The sequence below is a fragment of the Mesoplodon bidens genome (genome assembly GCF_964165515.1).
Source record: "Mesoplodon bidens genome assembly, contig: HAP1_SCAFFOLD_218, whole genome shotgun sequence".
Classification (NCBI taxonomy): domain Eukaryota; kingdom Metazoa; phylum Chordata; class Mammalia; order Artiodactyla; family Ziphiidae; genus Mesoplodon; species Mesoplodon bidens.
The window spans coordinates 48,465-73,843 of NW_027672495.1; the positions used below are offsets into that span (position 1 = coordinate 48,465).

Here is a 25,379-nt window from a genome sequence, read left to right on the forward strand (position 1 = left end):
TGAAAAGAGGGGTGGGAAAGTTCTATTAGAATGTGTAGTTTTGGAAATAAAGAAGACTGTGGTAAGTTAGTATAACCTTGTTAAGTCACAGAAATCCAGTTAAAGTACATTTCAAAGAAACTGCTTTATCCAAGTGATCAGGTGACCAAATTATTTTTGGATAATTTGGATGTGGCTCCCTTAAGAGCCTAAACTTTTCTGTCTTGTTTATTTGGAAATAAGATTTGAAAATGCGAGGTAAAGAAGTTCAATAAACACAAATAAAAGTATGTGAAATCACTTAAAATCTATATGTACTAAACAAATCGGAAGAATTATTTCCTGAAAAGAACAAATAGTATATGATATATATTGTTTATAATTTAATAAACCTTGTATTGATAATAGATTAAGGTTTAATTTAAGGCCTTTAGTGGAATAAAAAAGGCCCAATAAACTTGTATTTCAGGCTGGGAGCTAAGTTCAGTCAGCATTTTCGTGTGTTAATATTTATGATGAAAATTTATAGCATTAAACTTTTAGTTTTAAAATTCAATAATTCACAGAACAACTCATGACTTTGCTAACTGTTGCTGATTCTGGGTTCACCATCAATATCAGGCTCACTTCTAAAATGTCATTAAAGGGGCTTAAAATAAGATATAAGTTGCAATTAGATAAAACAGAAATGTAAAACCAGGTGGAAGATAGAAATAATTCTTGGATATTAAATACACTGATCTTTAGAGCCATTTAAATGCAACTGATTTAAACATCAAGCAAAAAATATATATATACCGCTGTTTTCAATTAAGGTGTAGAGAATAATACAAGCATTTACAGAATGCTTATATAGCTGGGGAAATGTTTCAAGGAAAAGGTGGGAACAGGAACTGGGTTAAATACGGTTAAGTGAGAGAGTGAGAGTGAGTAAAGGCATGGAGGTGACAGAGAACATGCTGTATGAGAGAGGAGGAAAACTAATCTCACAAGAACAGATCATTTATGTTGGGGAACAATAAAAAATCTGGTCAGTGGTGTATGGTGAAACTCATCAATAGCTGTAAATGCTGACCATCCTGATCCTTTAAGGACAAAGAAGCCACTAAAGACAGAAAAATGGAATTGAGATCATTTTTAGGTAAATTAAGTCTATCAGCAGTACATAGGGAGCAATACACAGGGTGTCTGGGGGAGAATGGCTGGAGATAAGCCTAGAAAGAGTAGGAGGAGTAAGATACCTCTTCCAGTAATCTCAGGACAACTTTTATCATCTCAGCGGCTGCTCTCCCTCTGAAGCACTACAGTGTCCTACTGCACCACTCACTAAGCACCTTGTGTTAAAATGTATTCAATATTTAGCAGATGTGGGCTTGCTGAAAAAAACAAATCTTATACGTCCGCATGTCACCTGCCCACGGTGTCTAACACAGCAGACACCTAATGCGTTTACTTCATGAGCAACAACGTAATAAGGGCTGGGGTACTTGGAAGAGGTGGGAATGAAGAAAAAGGTAGTACCCAAAATAGATGAAATTTTCATCACTAGTTTACTTCTCATATTATGGACCATATCACTTTTTTTTAGTACTTCGACTTTTCTGTTACTTTCCAAAGCATCTCCCTCTATCAGGGGTTGGTAAACTATATATGGCCCACAGATCTGGCCTACTGCCTGATGTTTTTTAGTTTGCCATCTAAGAATGGTTTTTACATTTTTAAATAGCTGAAAAAAAATCAGAGGTAAAATAATATTTTATGACACATCACAATAAATAAAGTTTTACTGGAACACAATCATGCCTATTCATTTATGTACTGCTTCGGCCGCCTCTATGCTATGATGGTAGAGTTAAAAGGTTATGACAGAGACTGCATTGCTCACAAAGCTGAAAATATTTACTGTTTGGTCTTTTACAGAAAAAAAATTTGCTAACCTCTGCCCTACATCATACTTATTTGGCAATACTTGAAAATTTACAAATATGCTTTCTTATAAGTTACAAATATAATTGACATTTTTAAAGTAAATTATTACACATGCTTTTCACCTGCTAATTTTACAATCCCAGCAATCCAGAAGACTTTGGTAGGTAGGCTGCAGTCTGTATTGGGAACTTCTACTCTCACATTTTCTGAGATATCACCCCAGCAGGTCCCCATAGGTGCCTGTCATATAAAAATTATTAAATTATCATCTTATTAAATAAAGCCTAAAACACATTCAAATTTAAACACATTCAAAATTAAGCACTACTATCAATCATGGGAACATTAAACTATAAATACCATTTAATTCGTTCATTTTTCTCTAAAAATATAATTGTTATTCCCCGTGTCACAGAATTCTATTTGGAAAAAGCCGATGTCAGGGACAAGCTCAAGATGAAGAGAATTCACATACATTAGAATAGATCCAAGTCGAGTTCAAAATTCAATACTGCCCTAAAACAAGACTTGAGCAGCAATTTTTGTAAAATCCAAATTACAAACTTGATAGGTTTCAAAAGAAAAAGCTGATTTAAGAAATTCATTATTTTTTCATTATTTTTAATATGAACTGAATGAATGTACTTTACCTTAACCTCTAATTTTAAAAGATCTGGTCAAAGAGCAGAAAGAAAGATAATTCCAATCAGCAATGTGGTTTCAGAAACATAGAGAAATGAAACTTAGTTATCTATATTTTCAACTTCAGTTAAATTCATAGAATAGAAATATAGTTTGTTACAACTGACCTGTGGCAAAAGCACCAGATAAAGTTATTAGAAAGGTGGAGTTGAAGAGTTTTTGGAGAATCGTACCATGGTAAATTGTTACATAATTTATTATTTCAAAATTTCTCACACAGGAATTAACATAAACAAAGAGAAAACTTCCAGTGTTAGATCTGGTAATAAATAGCCTCCACACAAATGGTTAAGATGGGGACACAGAAAACCTATTAAATGAATACCATAAAGGGATTTTCCAAAATTTAATGTTTTCAAATTACAATTTCCATTATATTTTAATCCTTAAATTTGAGGCAGTTTACAATTATTTGGAACTTAGCAATGGTTAACTAAACCAAATAAATGAATATAGGAATTTAAATGCTGATAATACCAAACAGTTTCTGCGGTCCTTGATAATCAGCTCCTCGTTAAATACAATTTAGAACCTTGATCACAGAAAAAAGGATTAGGTAAGGTTATAAAAGACCTGATAATATGAACAAATCAGGAAAAGACAAAATAGCTTCAAAGCTAAAAGATGACTAAACAAAGATATCCAAGAGTCACACAAACTAGTCCATCTGAACACTGGGCAAATGTCTTCTATGCAAGGCAGCTCATACTTGGGTGGATGCTAACCCAAGAGGATTAGCTTAAAACAGTACTCAACCCTTATGCTCTCAATAGTTTAAGGAATTTCTGAAGGAGAGGAAGAAAATGTCAAACAACACTGAACGAGGATAAGTCTCGAAACCAAACACAGAATCAACTTATGGCTATTTTTTAAAGTAGCAAGCAATGAATATACTTCAATCATTTGGAGACAGTGGCCTATCTCAACTATTTGTAATTCTGGAAGGATACACATAACTATCTTCCTGAGCTGTGCAAAAAAATAATACATCCATTATGACTACCTCTTTCTGCTTTTTTTAAATTGAAAGAATGGACTCTTCAGGTTCTGCTATCTCCCCCTATATCATTCTAGACTGTAGGGCCATCCCTATTGCCAGCAGATATGATTAGAAAAGGAGAGGCTGGAAAGAAGATAGGTAACAGATTAAGCTACCATATATTAACACAAAGACCACGTGTTAATTTCTGTGAGGATGAACCAATTAGAGCAGACAGATGCAGTGAAATGTATGCATTAAATTAAGGTAGGGTATCCATTCCTCTTTGTTTGGCTGCCAAATCTTGTGGAATAGGCTTTATTTTTCACTGAGAAGGAAGAAGCATGGTTATGCTGACAAGTTGTGTGTTAGGTGGGCACACTGCTAAATGAATTTGGCATATAGGACTGACTCCCTTTTGAGCTAGATGTGACAATGCCATACTGACTTTTTTTTTTTTAAGTCTTAACAACTGTTTGGAGAAAATAACTTCTGGTCACATTTTACTAAAGAGAATGTGTCAATATGCTCACTTAGAAAATAAAGTTAATGCTCACTTTAGTGGGGGATGTTATGTTTTGTTCCCTACAGTCTGGATTGGTATAGGAGAAAGTAGCAGAAAGTGACATTTGTTCTTGCCTGTAAGGTTGTGGTTCTGCTAGGCCCTCTTAAACCAATCCATATGGTTCACTCTAAGAAAAAAAATGAAGAAACAAAAACAAAAACGAGCACCATAGTCATTGCATAGTATGTGCTCAATGTGTTGAAATAATAAAATCATTTCATAGATATATCTGCCCTTTTATTTAAAATGAATATTCTTAAGTGTGGAAGACTAAATGACCCAGGGCTTGAGAGCCATCTTCATCCAAGTCATCTGTCTTCTCTTGCTGGCAGGAGGGATACCTCTGAAAGTCTGGATTGGCATAGCATGAACTAGCAGAACCATAATTTACAGGTAACAACAAATTTACCTTCCAGACTCAGGACGAGAGGTCCACCTCAGGTTCCTCCCAAACCAGGAAGATCTGCTTCACCACTTCCTGCTCCAGGGCCACTCGTGAGGGCTATCTGGGAGCGACTCTCCTTCCCTGCAAGGTACGCTGTCATCAGGTCCTGCAGGACATGGCCAAATCCAAATGTTGAGGGCTCCCCAACACAAATGTATGATAACCTCCACCTGACTGTCTATCTGTAAGAAAGTAATTGGGTGGGATTCTTACTTTTCTGTGCTTTAAGAATATTCCCAGATAGTCCAACAGCTCAGATGGCTAGTATTTAGACTCTCGGAGGGCTGACACACTGTACATGTGATGTTTTATGGGAGAAATACAGATTTCCCTCCATAGAGCTGACAACCTACAACTTTTGATAATCACAATCTTCAGCAGTGACACAGAATTTAAGTGGGCAGAAGTTAGCCTTCAAGTTGCACATAGGTAACTCTTATTGATCCTAATAATGATATGGCAAATATACAAAAAGCCACCATTAAAATTCTTTGACTAATAGGCATTATGATGACCAAAATGAACCTAGTAGAGAAAGATAGACTATTATTTGGCCAAAAAGGGGAGAAAACCTTATAGGAAATTAACTAGAAAGAAATTAGAACTCCTAAGTATTATTTGCTAGAATTGATAGGAAGTAGAAACAGAAAAAATAATTGTTCCCCCTTTCCCCAGAAAGCCCACTCACCTTTCGATTTGATAACACAATCTACTGGGTTGGCCAAACAGTTCATTCAGTTTTCCCGTAAGGCGGCTCTAGTAGCCCTTAGTTGTCTTTAACTTCATTTGAAACAATTTTGTTAGACTGCATGTGACAGCTGTCCTATCAGTGGGCACTTAAAAAAAAAACTTATCAAAACTGGTGAATGTTTGTGTAGCCATTTTAATATTGAAGGTGGAAGAAAAAAAGCAAAATTTTCAGCGCTATCATGCTTTATTATTTCAAGAAAGGTAAAAAAGCAACTAAAATGCAAAAAAAGATTTGTGCAGTGTATGGAGAAGGTGCTGTGACTGATGGAATGTGTCAGTGGTTTGCGAAGTTTTGTGCTGGGGATTTCTTGCTGGATGATGCTCCACAGTCAGGCAGACCAGTTGAAGTTGACAGCAACCAAACTGAGACATTAATTGAGAACAATCAACGCTATACCACGTGGGAGATAGCCAACATACTCAAAATATCCAAATCAAGCACTGAAAATCATTTGCACCAGCTTGGTTATGTTAATCGCTTTGGTGTTTGGGTTCCACGTAAGTTAAGTGAAAAAAACCTTCTTAACTGTATTTCCGCATGGGATTCTCTACTGAAATGTAATGAAAACGTTCCATTTTTAAAACAAATTGTGATGGGTGATGAAAAGTGGATACTGTACAATAATGTGGAATGGAAGAGATCATGGGGCAAGCGAAATGAACCACCACCAACCACACCAAAGGCCGGTCTTCAACATGGTGGGAATGGAAGGGAGTCCTCTATTATGAGCTCCTTACGGAAAGCCAGAAGATTAATTCCAATAAGGACTGCTCCCAATTAGACCAACTGGAAGCAGCACTTTGCATCGGCAAAGCGTCCAGAATTAGTCAACAGAAAATTCATAATCTTCCATCAGGATAATACAACACCATGTGTTTCTTTGATGACCAGGCAAAAACTGTTACAGCTTGGCTGGGAAGTTCTGATTCATCCGCCGCATTCACCAGACACTGCACCTTTGGATTTCTACTTACTTCGGTCTTTACAAAATTCTCTTAATGGAAAAAATTTCAATCCCCTGGAAGACTAAAAGGTACCTGGAACAGTTCTTTGCTCAAAAAGATAAAGCTTTGGGAAGATGGAATTATGAAGCTGCCTGAAAAAATGGCAGAAGGTAGTGGAACAAAAGAGTGAATACGTTGTTCAATAAAGTTCTTGGTGAAAATGAAAAATGTGCATTCTTATTTTTACTTAAAAACTGAAGGAACTTTTTGGCCATCCCAATACTTTTTGGGGTGGTGGTAGCAGGGGGATAGGGAGTACAAGGAAAGTTCAAAAGTAAAATGGGATGTTTGGGGTGAAAGTAAGATTAAGAATGAGGGAATGCTAGTGTATGTAAAAAGAGACAGGAAGCAGTGGTTACTAATTTGGAAGGCATAAAACAGCTCATAATTTAAAAAAAACATATCAAATGAAAATAATCTAGATTATTTAGGCCTTCCTTAAAACAGGTGATTTTTATTATATCAGAGTCCACTGCTTTCCTGCAGAGAATCTATTTTGTGGCAACACTCATAATAGCTCAACTGGATGGAGTACTAACAAGTACCAGAAACTAATTTAAGTTTCATTTCCATTAGAAAGAAGTTTTGCAATCTAGGATGACATACTGAAGATTCTAACTTTAGTTAAAATGGATGTGAAATCACATTTATTTTCAATTTTCAATGGAGTTACGTATGCATGGTTAAGGCTAGGGAAAAAAACAAAGAATAATTTTATTTGAAAGAGATTATTTTAGTAATAAATACAGACCTGAGAAATAAATCATGAGTTTTACTATAAACTACTGTTACCACACATACACAAACAAGGCTTTTGTTTTTGTCCTTAAAATCCAAAAATATACTTGTAATATGTGTTACAAAGAAATATGGATAACCTTATCCCCTTCAAAGTAGCTGGCATACAGGTCTGGTACCAAAGAGAGAATTAGAAAACATCATGTAGGGCTTCCCTGGTGGCGCAGTGGTTGAGAGTCCGCCTGCTGATGCAGGGGACACGGGTTCGTACCCCGGTCCGGGAGGATCCCACATGCCGTGGAGCGGCTGGGCCCGTGAGCCATGGCCGCTGAGCCTGCGCGTCCGGAGCCTGCGCTCCGCAGCGGGAGAGGCCACAACAGTGAGAGGCCCGCGTACCGCAAAAACAAACAAACAAAAAAAACATCATGTAAGCAATACAAGGTGATATCTGTGGAGGAAGGATGAAATAGTATAGTAAACTCAGCTTTGAAGTTATGGCACGCACGTGTGCAAAGGACCTTTTTAAAAAATATCTAACTACAGCTATTTTCAAGGGAGAAGAAAATAGGATGACTACATTTCTGGTTTTGGCAATGACAGTATCAACAAGACACCAGAGTATATAGTCCAGGTGCCAAACAAAAGACATCTGAAGTCTGTAAATACATGACTAAGGGAATATGATTTTAGCTTTTTATGATTCACGTACATTTCATACTAGCACATTTTGGCCTGTGCTGTAACGCTTAGGAAAGACATATTCTACTTGAGTTTTTTTTTTGGCCACACCATGTGGCTTGTGGGATCTCAGTTCTCTGACCAGGGATTGAACCCGGGCCAAGGCAGTGAAAGCCCGGAATTCTAATCAGTAGGCCACCATGCAACTCTCTGTACTTGATTTTATAAGGCAAATAATGGGGAACAGGAGTGCTTCTATTTAAAAGACTATAATATTAAAAAAATTAAGAATGCTTTAAAGCTAAATGTTCTGCATACACAGAACAACTCTCTTGGGTTCAAACATAAATTGTCAATAGGAGAAAATAGTCTGTGAATTTCATTAACGTGGAGTACCTAACTGGCATGTGATACTGCAGTAGTATTTTGGAGACTATTCCACAGTTAGTAAAGATAAGGCTAAAAGCTGCTTTTAGAAGCTGTGAAATAAAAAAATGTTATGTACTAGTCTCTGGCCCTGCTCCTGGCACAGAGGTCTTAACAGCCTTCGTAATTATCTAAGTGATAAGAGTACTAGAGGTATCTTTTGTTTTAATATTTGATCTTTGACCCTAATGCCAAGACACAGACCTCCTAAATCCTTTGGAATTTCTCGGGTCATAAGAGTGTCTTTTGTTCTAATGAGGCAACTCTTTGTGGGCCCCTAGATAGCTTCAGGATGGTAGCTGGTCACCACACAGATCAAACTATGATTAGAAGCTTGGAACTTTCAGCCCCATCACCCATCCTCCAGGAAAGGGAGAGGGGTTAGAGACTGAGTTAATGACCCATTATGCCTATGTGATGAAGCCTCCATAAAAATCCCAATACACAGGATTTGGAGCGCTTCTGGGTTGGTGGATAAGTAAAGGTGCTAGGAGAGTGGTGCACCTCGGAGGGTATGGAAACTCTATGCCCCTTCTCATATACCTTGCCCTACACATCTCTTCATCTGACTGTTCATCTCTTTTATTATATCCTTAATAATGAAACAGTAAACCTAAGTGTTTCCCTGAATTCTGTGAGCCATTCTAGCAAATTATCAAACCCAAGGAAGGAGCATGGGAACTCTGATTTACAGCTATCTGTCAGAAGTAGAGGTGACAATGTGGGATTTGCAACTGGTGTCTGAAGTAGGGGCAGTCTTGTGGAACTGAGTCCGTAAGTGTGGGATCTGATGCTAACTCCAGACAGACAGTGTCAGAATTGAACTAAACTGTAGGGCACCCAAGCTGGTGTCAGAGAAATGCTTGATATGCGGAAACCCACACATCTGGTATCAGCAGCACTGTGTGGTCGAGTTGTGTAAGTAAAGGGGGAGCACAGGAGAGTTTTCCTATAGGGGCTTCATTCAAAACTAGGTTAAAACCCGAACAAATAAGAAGAAAAACTGCGTGAGAAAAAGCAGGTTAAAGCCCAAAGTTGAAAATTTCAATCCAGCTACTGAACAATGCAGCAAGAGTTTCTTCATTTATAATGAGATGGAGTAGGTGGGCTAGATGACTTTTAAGGTAACTTACAGCTTTGTGACCATATAATCCAGGATTAACTTACAATGATATGACCCAACACCTGAAACCAACACAAGACTGTAAATACACTATACGCCAATAAAAATTTTTTTTTAAATGGTATTAACCTAATTCAGTGGTTTCCGACCTCAGAGACTGCCAAAGAAGGGAAAGCCAAGGGTCAGGGGCCAAGGCTCTAGCCATACCACCCTACTCTTGCCAGACCAATCAGTATAACTTCCCCTTATGCTAGCTATGTTTATTAGGGAAAGGGGGAATCGTAATGCTTTAAAAAAAAAAGTCTGAAAACTACCACCTAGATGAAATGAAAGTTGCATCAGATATATGGCAATCATAATATACAGGTTTCTAAGTAGATATATTTAATGACAACTGGGCTCCATTTACACCGATAATTATAAAAAATGTCAAACACTGTTTTAATGGAGTGATTAAGTATAAACCATTATACACAATTACAGCAATATTCAAAGAGAATATTGTCCTATGATATACTTTGCAGAAACTTCCCAGAAATTTAAAGACAGACCATGGAAAAGAGGAATTCTACTGAAATTCTATGGTTTTAAGAACTAATCACTATCATTTTTAAGCGCTGGAAAATATATTTACCTGGGGTCCCTACTGCAGAAGAGGTTGAGTTACCTTAAAGAAGCAAGAAGTTGAAGCTGTGACACCACCCCCACCCCCAAATCCTGGTTCAACCAGAACAGCTGTTTCCATGTACACATTGATTTTTTTTTTTTTTCTTTCTTTTGGCGGTGCCAGTGCCTTGCAAGCTGCGTGATCTAAGTTCCCCAACCAGGGATGGAAGCTGGGTCCCAGCAGTGAAATCGCCGAGTGCTAACCACTGGACTGCTAGGGAATTCCCACAGATTGAATGTGTTAAAAAATTATGCTTGAAAAAGGAATCCCCTAGGCTTCCCTGGTGGCGCAGTGGTTGAGAGTCCGCCTGCCGATGCAGGGGACATGGGTTCGTGCCCCGGTCCGGGAAGATCCCACATGCCGTGGAGCAGCTAGGCCTGTGAGCCATGGCCGCTGTGTCTGCACGTCCGGAGCCTGTGCTCCGCAATGGGAGAGGACACAACAGTGAGAGGCCCGCATACCGAAAAAAAAAAAAAAAAGAATCCCCTAGGAGCAGGGAAAGGCTCCCAACCTGTGCTCAAGTTGGACACAATGCAGGTATAGAGTGTGGAGGAAGAGGCCCCACAGATGAACCAGTGTTAGAGCAGAAATCAAGTGTTAGAAGATTAGAAGACTGATGATTCAAGGCAGGACCTTGTGCTTGCAGCTGCTCCTGGAAATAGGTTTTCTAAAGCTAAAGTCAGTTATTCTCCTTGGAGAGCCCAAAAACTATCTAAGGGGGAGAACCATGAAGAGTCAACTCTAAAGGACAAAAATCAAGTACAGCACAAAGTCTGACCTCCTAAACCAAATGACTTCAAATAAAAATGCTGGTTAAGGCAACAAAGCAAACTCATTTTGTACTAAAATATACTAAGACATTACCAATATAAAATGTTTCCTATTTGGTAAGGAGAAGGCAGTAAAGGAAGATGAGTGGAGCAGGAAGGCACTGGGTGACAGATACCTTGCTTCTGAACGAGAAACAGGAGGTCCCACAGTATCATTATTAATCATACAGCTAAGGCTAGCTGCTCTATTCTATATGATAGAACACTTTAATCTTAAAAAAGCCAAGTCGAAAAAAATCAGTTTCATTATAATAGAGATTTTCTTGCAAAGAACTTTAACATAGTATTACTATTCAAAGATACGGACATGAAATAAAATATTATATTTTTGGGACTTTGAAACGCTATTTTAAAAAATATCCTGACTACTTATATAAAATAGCTGAACATGGCTTATGATATTAAAACCTAAAAAAACAAAATATTAAAATAAAGATAGGAAAAGAGGGGCTTCCCTGGTGGCGCAGTGCTTGAGGGTCCGCCTGCCGATGCAGTGGACACGGGTTCGTGCCCCGGTCCGGGAAGATCCCACATGCCGTGGAGCGACTGGGCCCGTGAGCCATGGCCGCTGAGCCTGCGCGTCTGGAGCCTGTGCTCCGCAACGGGAGAGGCCACAACAGTGAGAGGCCCGAGTACCGCAAAAAAAAAAAAAAAGATAGGAAAAGAGACAAAGGATACTCAGAAGGAGACAACAGACAAATGTCCCAGGAATCTGGGATGAAAGACTTATTATAACTGAGAACTTAATCTAATTCTTATCTTCTTAGTACCAAAAAGAACTATCTCAAGAGAGGAGAGTTAAAGACTTGCTTTGTAATTCTCATGAAAGCTGCTGCTGCCATGTATTTAATGTATCTCATAAATGTGACACTACTATTAACACTACAGTAAAATATATCAGCTACTGTATACTAAGGTAAAGTATCTAAGATTCCACTTAGGCTGATTCAGATGGTCAGCATGCCACCGACTAAGGGCTTAACACCTGTACTTTTAAGAAAGAAAACTTAGCAAATGAATGAATTTGGCTTTAATTCATATTTCTACCACTGAATTAATATGTTTGGCTTTGATCAACATCCTTTATTGGACACGAATGAATTAAAATTCATTTGGATTTCCACAGCAAGAACTCAAGCTCAGTTTTGTTCACATGCTATTATTTAACAGTAAAGCCCTAAGTTAACAATATGTTAAGTGTACACAAAATTTCATTAACTTTCTAAATTCTCTTTCCTTCTTATACATGGTCAGTAGCAGATAGCACCTTTAAATATAAAATTAAGCTTACAGTAAGGTTAAAAAAAGTATTGAAGAGAACTAATCAGATAACTGAATCAAAAGGAATGAAATCAAAAGGAAAGAATTTATCATTAGATACATTTTAAACCTAACTCTCAATTACTTCAGATGTTCTGTGACACTACTTGTTAAAAAGAACATCTCCCAAACAGATCATTTCAGCCCATGATACTGTATTACTAATAGTTCCTTCTTTGTTTTTGTGATTTTACATTTGAGGCAAAACAAAACTAGAAGATCTTTCCTTTTCTCAATTATTAGGTCAAATCACAAAAATTTAGGTAACATATACAATGCATGGTTTCTATGAGGTTGAACCATATGACTTTGCCAATATACAACAATTTTTGATACACAAAACCAGCAATTTTATATGGTTCAACTTAATACGAAAATTGGATGAGACTAGTGCCTTTCCCCGTTTGAAACAATTTCAACTTGCAATGTCTTTATAGGAACCTTTTACTTATAAAACTTAGAGAAGTTATGTAACTATTCATAGTACAATAATTAATAAAAAAAGAAACATTTCCATTACAACATAAAATAAAGACCTTCTAAGGATAAGATGCTTAAATGCTATTGTGCCTTCAGATTTAAACAATGACTAAGCATTTCAACATAAACTGAGAAATTCCATACTCACATGTTTAAAGCAGGTAACTGGAGCTGCTATAAAGCTATTGCTATTGATGTAGTTACCCCAGCTGAAACCTTCCATGGAGACTGCTACTGAAATAAAATAAATTTAGATATATTACAGTTCTCAAATTTGTAAGAAGGCTATTATTTTAAAATGTGAAATGACGCAAATTTAATTTATCACCTCTAAAGAAAGTTTCTTCTGTAAAGACAGAACTTCTCTAAATAAACATGAACTTTAGCATATATCATATTTGCAAACAAATAGCAGTTTAACTCTTCTATACACAACATATGCTCCTTGGGAAGTGAGGCAAGAGCTCTCCAGTTATAAGAAACAAAGAACAGCGGAGAGCAGATACCTTCAGGATAACAAATGCTGTTCTGATTGCTCTTGTGTTTTATTCCCACGCAGCTGTTACCGTGCACTTCAATGAGATTTCTATCCAGTATCCATCACCTAATAGCACCATAACTTGTGAACACTATTCTATTCTAGAATAATTTACTGAAACCAAAACCACTACTAGGAAGCCCAGTGTCATAATGTGCAAATACAGTATACAAATAGCTTAGTTAACAGAATCCAAAATTCAAATGTTATTAATTAAAACTTGATGAATCAGTACCAAATATTTCACCTCCACTACATTCACCCATATTACCTGATTTAGTCTTTGCTTGATTTTGCAAGGTAGCTTGATACTGAGCATATGCAGCTAGTTTAGCAACTAAAGGTTGTTTCTGAAGAACTTTTGCTTTCTTTGTTGGAGGCTTACCCTAAAACAAGAAGAGTTAAGTAAATAGGATTCTTTCTCATCACCCCACCCCCAAATCTGAAAACTAACTTGATTGCATACTACTCATTCTGCTTAAGTAAACATCGAGGGTTTAGAAAATTATTAAAGCAGAGGAAACATACAAGGAATTTTAACATGAGAAATGTTTTCTGGAGTTCTGCTACAATGTAAATACGTAATATGGGTAGCAGAGCTGGCACAGACTAAAATAGCAATATGCAAATTAATATGTTAATAAAAAATTATATCCCATAAGATGTTAAAATATAGGCTGTGGTGGATAATTCATTCCTTCTTGTACTAGATACAACCAGTGGTTATTCACTCATGCAGGTTGCCAAGCATTGCTATTCATATAAGAAAAGATAATTTAATGTTTAAAGAGCAAGTGACTGAGGTTTATACCTTTAGCGCTAACGCAAAAGATCAATGACAAAATGATCATGGGCCAAATTCAGTGTGACAAACTGCCATCCATTTGGGTACAGACCATTGCTCAGGATCTTTAAGTACTGTCTATCTGAAATATAGAAATACATCTAAGTGATGTATTTCCTTAATCTGGGGAATTTAAATAATCCTTTCAGTGCTATGTAATGATCACAATAAGGTAAAGAAGAATATGAAAAATGTGATCATTCAAATAAAATATATTACAAAAATCAGTTATGTGATGCCTTTAAAAAGTTGTTTATATGCTACAATAGTAATAACTTAGTCAAATGGTCAAATCTCCAGTCATTTTGTAGGCACTGACGTACATTTACAGAAAGATGATTTTCTTTTTGTATTATGAATTTTTCCAAAAAGTTAGTTGGATAACCAAATACACTTGGTCAAGGTATCAAATGGGTTGCAATCAAAAATACAAACCAGGGCTTCCCTGGTGGCGCAGTGGTTGAGAGTCCGCCTGCCGATGTAGGGGACACGGGTTCGTGTCCCGGTCCGGGAAGATCCCACATGCGGCAGAGCGGCTAGGCCTGTGAGCCATGGCGGCTGAGCCTGCGCGTCCGGAGCCTGTGCTCCGCAACGGGAGAGGCCACAACAGTGAGAGGCCCGTGTACCGCAAAAACAAACAAACAAACAAACAAACAAACCAAAGATGATGGAAAAATAAAACCAAAGGGTAAATCATTCCCCCTCCCAACACTGAAAGTTTCTACTTTGATGTTAACTCCAAAGAAAACCAGGGAGAAAAATGGCTTCAATTCATATATATAAAAAGATGTTTATTACATTTATACTTATTTAGAAAAAAGACACAAACAATTCATAGTTTATTTTGGATAGTATGCCTTCTCTATTTATAACAGCTACTCAATTTTATAGAATGAACATATTTCTTAAAAATGTGGGGTATAAAATGATAACTGGCCAATTGGGCAAAGGTAGAGTGCAGTGAATCACAATCAAATGACAGATAAACAGTGAAAGCCATAGAAATAACAGATATAAAGAATAAGGTTTCTGTACCGTTACCTGAAGTCTGGCCAAAATGCTTGCCTTCTTGGAGTTTGACGAGTAACTTCTTGAACATGAAACACTGCAGAAACGCTTTGTTTTAGAGTAAAAAGCATCTCGCACACCAACCATCCCACACATTTCGCAGGTAGCTAATTAACAAAAACATTGGTGTTATGATCATATAATAAAACCAATTTTCATCTAACAGTTTAATAATTTCTCCAATTATCTAAAGGTTTTAATTTAAAAAATTTCTTTAAAGCAGATAGAAAATTTCTTCTATCCGTTACATAAACGATATAAAAACCTAATAAAAGGTAGGGGAAGGACTGGAATGATACCACAGCTACAGGCTCCAGAAAGTCTGACAATAGCTTAAGGTCTGAAAAGGCTTTAAAAAGGGTCAAAAGACACACAAATATAAGTTAGATTCAACTAACATTTCCTTAGTGCTCACCTTGTGCCAGACATTATAAGCTTTGATGTTTGAAAGTATTATAAACAAAAGATTTTAAAAAGTGCAACACAACTGCAGATTAATACAAAGTGCAGCACAGGTCTTTAAAATACTGTAAAGAATGAAACATAAAAATGGCCAACTCAGAAAAATGCTGAAGGCAATATGAGGATTCTCTCAAGTTATATTCAGGAGACGAGAGAAACAGGATAGGTTCAAAGATTGAAGTACGTGCACTATTATTAACTGATAATAGAGGGCAACAAAACTCTAACTGTTGGGTCTTTTTGGTAAATTAGCATAATGGACAATAATTTGAAAGGCAGAATTAGAAGAACAGGGTAATAAGAAGTGAAGCTCCAAAAAGATACATAGGTTGTGGGATTGCTGAATTACACAACAGTTCTATTTTTAAATTTTTGAGGAATCACCATACTGTTTTCAATAATGGCTATACCAATTTACATTACCACCAAGAGTTTATAAGACTTCCCTTTTTCCACATCCTCCTCAACATTTGTTATCTCGTCTTTTTGATACTAGCCATCCTAACAGGTATGAGGTGATATCTCATTGTGGTTTTGATCTTCATTTCCCTGATGATTAGTGATGTTGAGCACATTTTCATGTACTATTGGCCATATGCATGTCTTCTTCGGAAAAATGTCTATTCAGTTCCTTTGTCCATTTTTAAATTGGATTATTTGCCTTTTTGGCTATGGAGTTGTATGGGTCCTTTATATATTTTGGATATTAACCCCTTATCAAATATAAGGTTTACAGATATTTTCTCCCACTCTGTAGGTTGCCTTTTCAATTTACTGTTTCCTTTGCTGAGCAGAACCTCTTTAGTTTAATGTAACCTCACTGCTTATTTTAGCCTTTGTTGCCTGTGCTTTTGGTGTCTTATCCAAGATATCATTGCTAAGACCAATGTCAAGGAGCTTCTTTCTTATGTTTTCTTCCAGGAGTTTTACAGTTTCAGGTCTTACATTTAAGTCTTTAATCCATTTTCAAGTTAATTTTTGTGAGTGGTATAAGATAGGGGTCCAGTTTTTCTTTTGCATGTGGATATCAAATTCCCCAGCACCATTTACTGAAAAGACTATCCTTTCCTCATTGTGTGTTCTTGTTGCCCTTATCAAAAATTAGTTGACTGCAACTCAGTATCTCAAAGAGATATCTGCCCTCCCATGTTCATTGTAGCATTATTAATAATAGCCAAGTTATGGAAACACACTAAATGTCTTTTGATGGATGAGTGGATAAAAAAAAAATGTGGTATATATCTATATCTATATCTATATCTAGATAGATATGGTATCCATATATATGGAATATTATTCATTAAATTGGAATATTATTCATTATAATTGAGTATTATTCAGCCATAAAAAGAAGGAAATACTGTCATTTCTGACAACATGGACAAAACTGGAGGGGATTATGCTAAGTGAAATAAGCCAGAAAGAGAAAGACAAATAGTGTACAGTATCACTTATATGTGGAATCTTAAAAAAAGAAAGCCCACTTCATAGAATGGTGGTTGCCAGGGGCGCAAATTTTCAGTTATAAAAAGAATAAGTTGTGAGGATCTAATGTGCAGCACGGTGACTATAGTTAATAACACTACTATACTGTATACTTGGAAGTTGCTGAGAGTGGATCTTGCGCTCACACCATGCGCGCGCGCGCGCGCACACACACACTCAGTTAACTTTGTGAGATGACAGATGTGTTAATTATCTTGATCTTGGAATCATTCCACCGTATCCATGTATATCAAATCACCACATTTGTAGACATTTATACATTTAAACATATACAATTATATTTGTCAATTATTCCTCAGTAAAGTTGGGGGAAAAAAGATAACAGAGCAAACAACTATGTTGTTGAGTGGGTTGAGTGGGTTCAAATCTCCATCTAAACAGTTATAACTGGAGGAACTTACAGGTTAACCAGTAAGTTCTCATAACAAAGGATGAGAAATCATGGAAAAAATGTAAGAAGCCGAGGGTAAGAGATAAACAAAGGGTGTCTAAGGGAAAAAAAGCCTGAATGATTTTCTGTTGTAAAAATTCTAGAACAGATTATTTAAAAGGTTTGTGGATCATCTAGGTAAAAAAAAAAAAAAGCGATCCCAGGGGACAGTATATCTTTGCCAAGAACTGAACATGTCAAACTAGAATTCCCATGACCAGGATGTAAGCTCCACCAGGGAGTTTATTCTATATTGTTCCTATTTGTATCTGTAAAACAGAGTCTGGCACATATAAAGCTCCCTTTTGTGATAAGATTACCAGACTGGTATATCATAACTAAACCACGACAAGATGTATATTAACAGGAGTTAACACATTTGATAAAATCTCTCATGTAGCTTTGTCAGTAAGGATTGAGAAATTCAAGCTAAGTAGAAAACACCTAGGTAGCAAAACTGGTTGGATGACCACACCTAGTGAGTCCTGATAAGTGAAGTTCTTTGATACGATCTGCAGGACTCTGTACCAGGCCCTTCGATGCTACGTTTTAATCAAAAGACTAGAATATAGGGCTTCCCTGGTGGTGCAGTGGTTAAGAGTCCACCTGCCAATTCAGGGGACACGGGTTTGAGCCCTGGTCCGGGAAGATCCCACTTGCCGCAGAGCAACTAAGTCCGTGTGCCACAACTACTAAGCCTGTGCTCTAGAGCCCGTGAACCACAACTACTGAGCCCGAGTGCCACAACTACTGAAGCTCCCGCGCCTAGAGCCCGTGCTCCACAACAAGAGAAGCCACCCAATGAGAAGCCCGCGCACCAAAACAAAGAGTAGCTCCCACTCGCCGCAACTAGAGAAAAGCCCACGCGCAGCAGCAAAGACCCAACACAGCCAAAAAAAAAAAGTACCAATGTCATTAAAGGCCAAAGGAAACGAATTAAAAAAAAAAAAAAGACTAGAATATGACTTACAGGGCATTATTATCAAATCTGCAAATGACGATCAGATGACACTGCATTCAACATTAGATGAAAGAATTAGGAATAAAATATTTCTAAGACCAAAATTTAGTAAGAAAAAGGTTACATGGAGAGTTTTAAAGTCTTAACACCTTGGGTTTAAAAAATCAACTGCAAAAGCGCAAGACTGATTTAAATTGGTCTAGTTCATGTGGTTTCAATTATTTGCAAATTCAGTATTAGTTTTAAAAAAGTTAAAGCAATTTTGGTGGCCTGAATGGAAACACAGTGTCGTAAAAAAAGGAGATAAAAGCTGAACTACCTTCTGTCCTAATCACACAGGGTGACCAACTATTTGCTGAGGTCCTTTTCCAGGATGTGGGACATTTAATCCTAAAACCAGGACAGTCTCAGGCCAGACAAGTTGTCACCCTACTACCACATAATCTGAAGTATTCCCAGAAGAAACTGAGCTGGATACTGATGAATTAAATCACTGATGCTATGAGAAATGACTGAAGCAATTAGGTTTACTTAGTGTGTCCTAGAGACACACTAGAAATAAGTGTTGTAGTGTGATGGGAAGAGATGTCTTTGTTACAGGGATTAGAATCATTCTGTGTACCTTTAAAAATCAAAATTAAGACCAAAAGACAAAAGTTAGAGTAAGGATAATTTTGGTTCAATATAAAGGATATTCTGGTAATTAGAGATACCCTATCGCCAAAGTGTTAAAACAGAAAACTTATAAGGAATCGTTAAAGAGAAGGGAGACTTAACCTTGAAAGTCTCTTTCAACTCTGTAAGTCTATTATCTTACACACTTCCAATTACATAGGGATTTATTATTTAATTATGGAATTTAAGTCCCATTAAGTTTCTCAGTTGCCTTTTGTTTTCATTTTTTTCTACTTGTTTTCTACCAGCAGGTGGTAGGTATGCAAAATAAAGAGATCTAACACAAACCCAGTGATCTTATCTAGAACTACAAGTTTCAGACTGTTTCTTCAAACTGTTCTTTAAAATTCTAAGGGAAATGACAGGAGAAATGGAATCAAAACATACCCTCAAGGTGTGTAACAGGTGAAGGCTGTTCACCTGAGCTGAAGTATATACTCCATACTCACCCATGCCAGATTTACCATCTGGGTATGTGTACACTTGGCCATTGTTTTTGATAATTGGCAGATTAGAAGGTAAAGGAGCAACTTCCTCTTCACTCTCCTCAGAGCTGGAGCTGCTACTCGTGTCCTCACTGCAGCTATCATAACCGTCAAACATCCCGAAAGAGTCTCTTCTTTTCCTTTCGGATCGTGAAGAATGTTCAGTCTTAAAAGTAGAAGAAATCAGTAACACATGACACAGCACTCATGTACACTACCTAAAAGACCTTAGTTCAAATTGTGATAAATGAGATTTAAAAATGAAAATCTAGCCCTGAGAATTATAATTTTATTTTATAATGAAAAGCTAAATGTTTGTGTCAAGTGGAGCCCTCCACTTCCATGAGGCACAAATCTATTAGCTACCATGTTAGCTAAAAGGAGTAACAATAATTATGGAAAAAACACTAAATGGGGATCGGAAGATCATCATGTAATTCAAGTTTTGCCATAAACTAGATATATCACTTCTCTATAAAATGCGATTAGATCAGATGATTTCTTTTTTTAAAACAACTGTGGTGAAATACACATAATACCTATTTCAAAAATTATAGAAGACAGCATTTCTACATGTAACACTATTTCATTTTTTTTTTTCTTTTTTTTTTTTTCTTTTTGCGGTATGCGGGCCTCTCACTGTTGTGGCCTCTCCCGTTGCGGAGCACAGGCTCCGGATGCGCAGGCCCAGCGGCCATGGCTCACGGGCCCAGCCGCTCCGCGGCATATGGGATCCTCCCAGATCGGGGCACGAACCCGTATCCCCTGCATCGGCAGGCGGACTCTCAACCACTGCGCCACCAGGGAGGCCCTATTTCATTTTTTTAACATACATAATTACAAAAAAACCCAATCATCTCCAGCTAAACACTATTTCCTTTTCAAAAGAAAAAGCACAAAGATACTATATATCGTGTTCAGCAAATGCTACTCATATGTTCCTCCAAAAATGTTCCCTCACTCAAGCCACCAAAAAACCCCCAAACTAACACCTACCACCACTCCAACTTTTCCTGAAATCAATTCCAAAACTTCAAGTTCAGTGAGAAGAAAGTTAAAGCAGGAAAAAACAAAGAGAAAAAAGAAACGGAATATTTGAAATGAAAAAAAATCAAACCATCACTAAACATACAGTGAGTTACAAGTAGAGTGAAAACTATCAACCAAAAAATCTTTAGAGTTTGGTACCTATCTTATTCTTTTGCTTCAGTTATAATTTTTTTTGTATCATCTTCCAGCTTATGCACAATTTCTTCTCTGGCTAGTTTAACGTCTTAACGTGACCAATAACAAAGCTGAAATCTGTTGTCCAAAGTTTGACAAGATAAAACCATCCGAATACGTATCTTAGTTTTATTGAATAAACTGTCATTTTCAGATACGCCTGTATTAAACATTTGCTTTGAGATGGGGAACTGATTTTCATTTGTATCAGGTGTAACTATGAAAGCAAGAAAACTAGTCTCTTAATCCACGCAATGGAAATATTATATACTCAAATGAATACTGTCTTTTAAGAAGTCCCCTTGGAAGGCTCTACAAATGTTCTACTAATATTGCCACAACTTCTTTTTTTTTTTTTTTTTTTTTTACTATTCTTCTTTCAGAACTCTCTTTTAGGCCCAATTTAAAAAAGAAAAGCCGACTGAGGTCACTTTAGAATATTCCCCCCACCCCCACTATTGGTTTCCCCAGCCTGATTATTTAGCAGATTTGGTTCTGAATAGCTTTTAGTTATTTCTATAAATTACATGTATCTTCAAAGAATCAAAATCTGCTACCACCAGGAGATTTCAAAAGAATAAAGACTCTGAAGGCAATTCAAAAGGAAAAGTCTAAATATTTGAACTGGTAAGGTGGCAGGGAATAGGATAATGCTTGTTTAGATAAAGTATGGTACTAGCAACACAGAATTCTGAGACCCAGGTTTGTCATTTATTAGCTGTGAACTTGGGCAAGTGATGAGTTTCTTTCTCTTATTCATTCAACATTCAACAACTATTTATCAAGCATCTGTGTGTCTCACAGTAAGAGGTTAAGAGAGATCAGCGGTTCTCATAAGGTTAGAGTCTACCGGTGGGAGAAATCCAAGCAAGACCATGTGACAATAGAGTAATAAGGCAAGTGTAGTCAATTGAGATTCAGTGGTGAGGAAAGACTCTGAGGACCAAAAAGGCAGCCACTTGAATATCTGGTGTTGGAAGGAAAGGGCAAGACAAAGGCTTTTGGGCTGGAACAGACTTGGTGCATTGAAAGGCCAATGTGGCTGGTGTCCAGTGTGAGAGGTGTGGGAGATGAGGCTGGAGGAGGATGCAGTGGCCAGATCACCAGGGCCCTTGAAGGCTACGTTAAAGTTTGATATATTTTCTTCCTGAGGGCAACATAAAGACACTATGGAATATTTATCACAATGCCTGGAATATACATTTAGTAAACACTGGCTAGAACTCTAAATTTTAATAAATTCATACACCTTAACTCAATACAGAGATGATCTTTTACCTCCAGAGTTTTCATATGTTTGTCGTCCACTTTATAGTCAGCTTGGTTAGCAGCTAACATATTTACTGATCCTGAAATGTCAACACAGAATATCTTATTCTGACTCAACTTGTTAGAGAATATAAACTTAAAATTTCAGGGACCCAATGATTACAAACATTTTGGTTTCAGTAAGTATAGGCTGTTAACATTTTTAAAAAAGTATTATGGTCAAATACATTTGGGAAATTTTCCTTACTTCAAAGCCCTCTTCGAACCCTTAAGATGCTGGTGAACATTACAATAATTTAAGAGGTATATATAGTATGCAGTGTTTTCCGAAGCATCTTTTTTTTTTTTTTTTTTTTTTTGGTACATGGGCCTCTCACTGTTGTGGCCTCTCCCATTGTGGAGCACAGGCTCCAGACGCGCAGGCTCAGCGGCCATGGCTCACGGGCCCAGTCACTCCACGGCATGTGGGATCTTCCCGGACCGGGGCACGAACCCGTGTCCCCTGCATCGGCAGGCGGACTCTTAACCACTGCGCCACCAGGGAAGCCCCCAAAGCATCTTTAAGGACTAATGTTCTAGAGAAATGCTCTCTGTATCAGACCAAAACCCCTGAGGGGGCTGCAACTTCAATATAAGTTGTAAAATGGGTGGGAAAAAAACTGACTACATGTAGGGAGTTCCCTGGTGGCCTAAGTGTTAGGATTCCAGGCTTTCACTGCGGTGGCCCGGGTTCAATCCCTGGTCAGGCAATTGAGATCCCACAAGCTGCACAGCTCAGGTACCTACAAAGAAGCCTTTTTGTCCATGCTCTGGGTGGAGAGGCTTCTCTGGGATTTTGTAACCAAAGACCTGAGGTTATAACTTATCCTACCCTATATGGTAGGATTAAAGTGGTTCTAGGATACCAGTGCCCCTTGACACCCAGCAAAAGCAATCCTAAATCATTTCAGGAATAATCACCTACAATTCCGGCCTTTCAGCATTTCCACAGATTTTTATCAAATATCAGTACACAATCAAATATCAAACACACGATAAGCGGTCTACCGCAAGCGTCAGCAGAAACAGATTAGATATCCCAAATAGTTAGGCACTGGAATTGCCAGAGACAGAATATAAAGTAACCATATAAGAACTAAGAAGAAATAAAAAATGTTATTGAAAAATGAACAGAGAATACAAAGCAATCAGAAAGAACCAAATGTAATTTCTGTAAATGAAAAATACAAGTGCTGTAATTAAAAAAAAAACACAAAAAAACCCTAAATGGATTAGACATGCCTAAAAAATAATTGGGGAAATGGAAGAGAAACATTAAGAAAGAACCCAAAACAGCAAAGAACAACAGAAACATAGAAACTAAGAGGTTAAAAGAGAATGTAAAGATCTAATAATAAATGTCAGTAAGAATTCTCAAAGGAGATGGACTTCCCTGGTGGCGCAGTGGTTAAGAATCCACCTGCCAATGCAGGGGACACGGGTTCGAGCCCTGATCTGGGAAGATTCCACACGCCGCAGAGCAACTAAGCCTGTATGCCACAACTACTGACCCTGCGCTCTAGAGCCCGTGAGCCACAACTACTGAGCCTGCATGCCACAACTACTGAAGCCCTCGTGCCTACAGCCCGTGCTCCGCAACAAGAGAAGCCACTGCAAGGAAAAGCCCGCACATGGCAACGAAGAGTAGCCCTTGCTCGCTGCAACTGGAGAAAGCCCACATGCAGCAACGAAGCCCCAACACAGCCAAAAATAAATAATAAATAAATAAATTTATATATATATAAAAAAATTCTCAAAGGAGAGACTATGGAGAATGGAAAAAGGTAAAGCTGAATGAGATACTGGCTGAAAACTTTGAAGAAATAACAAAAACATGAATTCACAGATAGAACTACAATATATGTTAAGCACAACAAAAAGATATCCACATCTAAACAGATCACAGTAAAAGTGCAGGAGACCAGAGAGATTTTAAAAGTAACCAATCACAACAGTGAATCTCACTAGTCAACAAGCCCAATTTAGACACATTTAGTCCCATCAGCTGCTTAGTAACTAACCATTAAATATGAAAAAACAGGCAAGGATTACCAGTCATTTGTGAAAGGCCTCTTAAAAATGTGAAAGACCAGGAACTTCCCTGGTGGTCCAGTGGTTAAGACTCCTCGCTCCCAAGGCAGGGTGCCTGGGTTCGAGCCCTGGTCGATCCCTAGTCGGGGAACTAAGATCCCACATACTGCAACTAAGCACTTGCGCTGCAACTACTGAGCCTGCACACCTCAATGAAGAGTCCATGTGCCGCAATGAAGACCCAGTGCAGCCAAATTAATTAATTAATTTTAAAATTAAAAAAATTAATTAAAAAAATGTGAAAGACCAAAACAAATCTTCAGAAAAAAGAATCTACAGGAAATAGAAGTAATGCAGGGAGCAAAAGAAAACTTCAAAAAAAAATAATTCTTCAGAGAAATATAATAATAGGATGCTATCAGTGAACAAGACAGATCTTGGAATTTAAAAAACAGAAGAGGCAAAACAATAAATTAATACATGGATAGTAAAATCAAGGAAATCCTTCAAAAAGCATCTGTGTATGTGTATACATGAGACAAATAGGTAGATAATAAAAGAGAAAAGATAAAAGTTAAATACAGAAGATACAAAATCCAAAGAATAGAGATACGGAAGAAAGAAAACAGATAGGAACAAAGAAAAAAAATACAACAACAACAAGAATTCCAGCATCAAAAGACAGAGTTCCTATACTGAAGGGACCATGCAAGCCCAGCTTAATGACTTACAAAAACGCCAAACTATACTAAGGTACATCCTTACAAAAATTACAGAACTTTGCCATACTAAAAGCTTCAAGAAAAACACTATATCACACAAAAAGAGAAGGGAATTAGGATATCAGTGGGTTTCTCAATGACAAGATTAACAAAAGTAATGCCTTCAAACTTCTAAAGGAAAAAAATTCTTATCAGAAAAGCTATACTCAAAGCTGCAAGTGAAAATCAACTAACTAAAAAACAAACAAACAAAAAGAAGAAAAAAAAGAAAGCAGGGCTTCCCTGGTGGCGCAGTGGTTGAGAATCTGCCTGCCAATACAGGGGACACGGGTTCGAGCCCTGGTCTGGGAAGATCCCACGTGCCGCGGAGCAACTAAGCCCGTGAGCCACAACTACTGAGCCTGCGCGTCTGGAGCTTGTGCTCCGCAACGGGAGAGGCCGCGACAGTGAGAGGCCTGCGCACCGCAATGAAGAGTGCCCCCGCTCGCCGCAACTGGAGAAAGCCGTTG

General features: G+C 37.6%; 1 protein-coding gene across 11 annotated transcripts in view; it reads right to left on the reverse strand.

The window, feature by feature from the left end:
- Positions 1–25,379, reverse strand: part of LOC308610117 (MBT domain-containing protein 1) — a 62,948-nt gene that overhangs the window by 20,176 nt on the left and 17,393 nt on the right. For 6 of the 11 annotated variants that reach the window (XM_081259378.1, XM_081259377.1, XM_081259379.1 and 3 more), the window contains 5 exons: positions 19,550–19,751; positions 15,034–15,173; positions 13,426–13,540; positions 12,765–12,850; positions 2,031–2,148 (listed from right to left, as the gene is read on the reverse strand). In XM_081259378.1, coding sequence (XP_081115504.1) covers positions 2,031–2,148; positions 12,765–12,850; positions 13,426–13,540; positions 15,034–15,173; positions 19,550–19,703 — 613 coding nt within the window. In that variant the 5' untranslated portion in view covers positions 19,704–19,751. Of the gene's footprint in view, positions 1–2,030; positions 2,149–12,764; positions 12,851–13,425; positions 13,541–15,033; positions 15,174–19,549; positions 19,752–25,379 lie in introns of those variants that run through there. The other 5 variants (XM_081259374.1, XM_081259373.1, XM_081259372.1 and 2 more) reach the window with 5 other exon arrangements.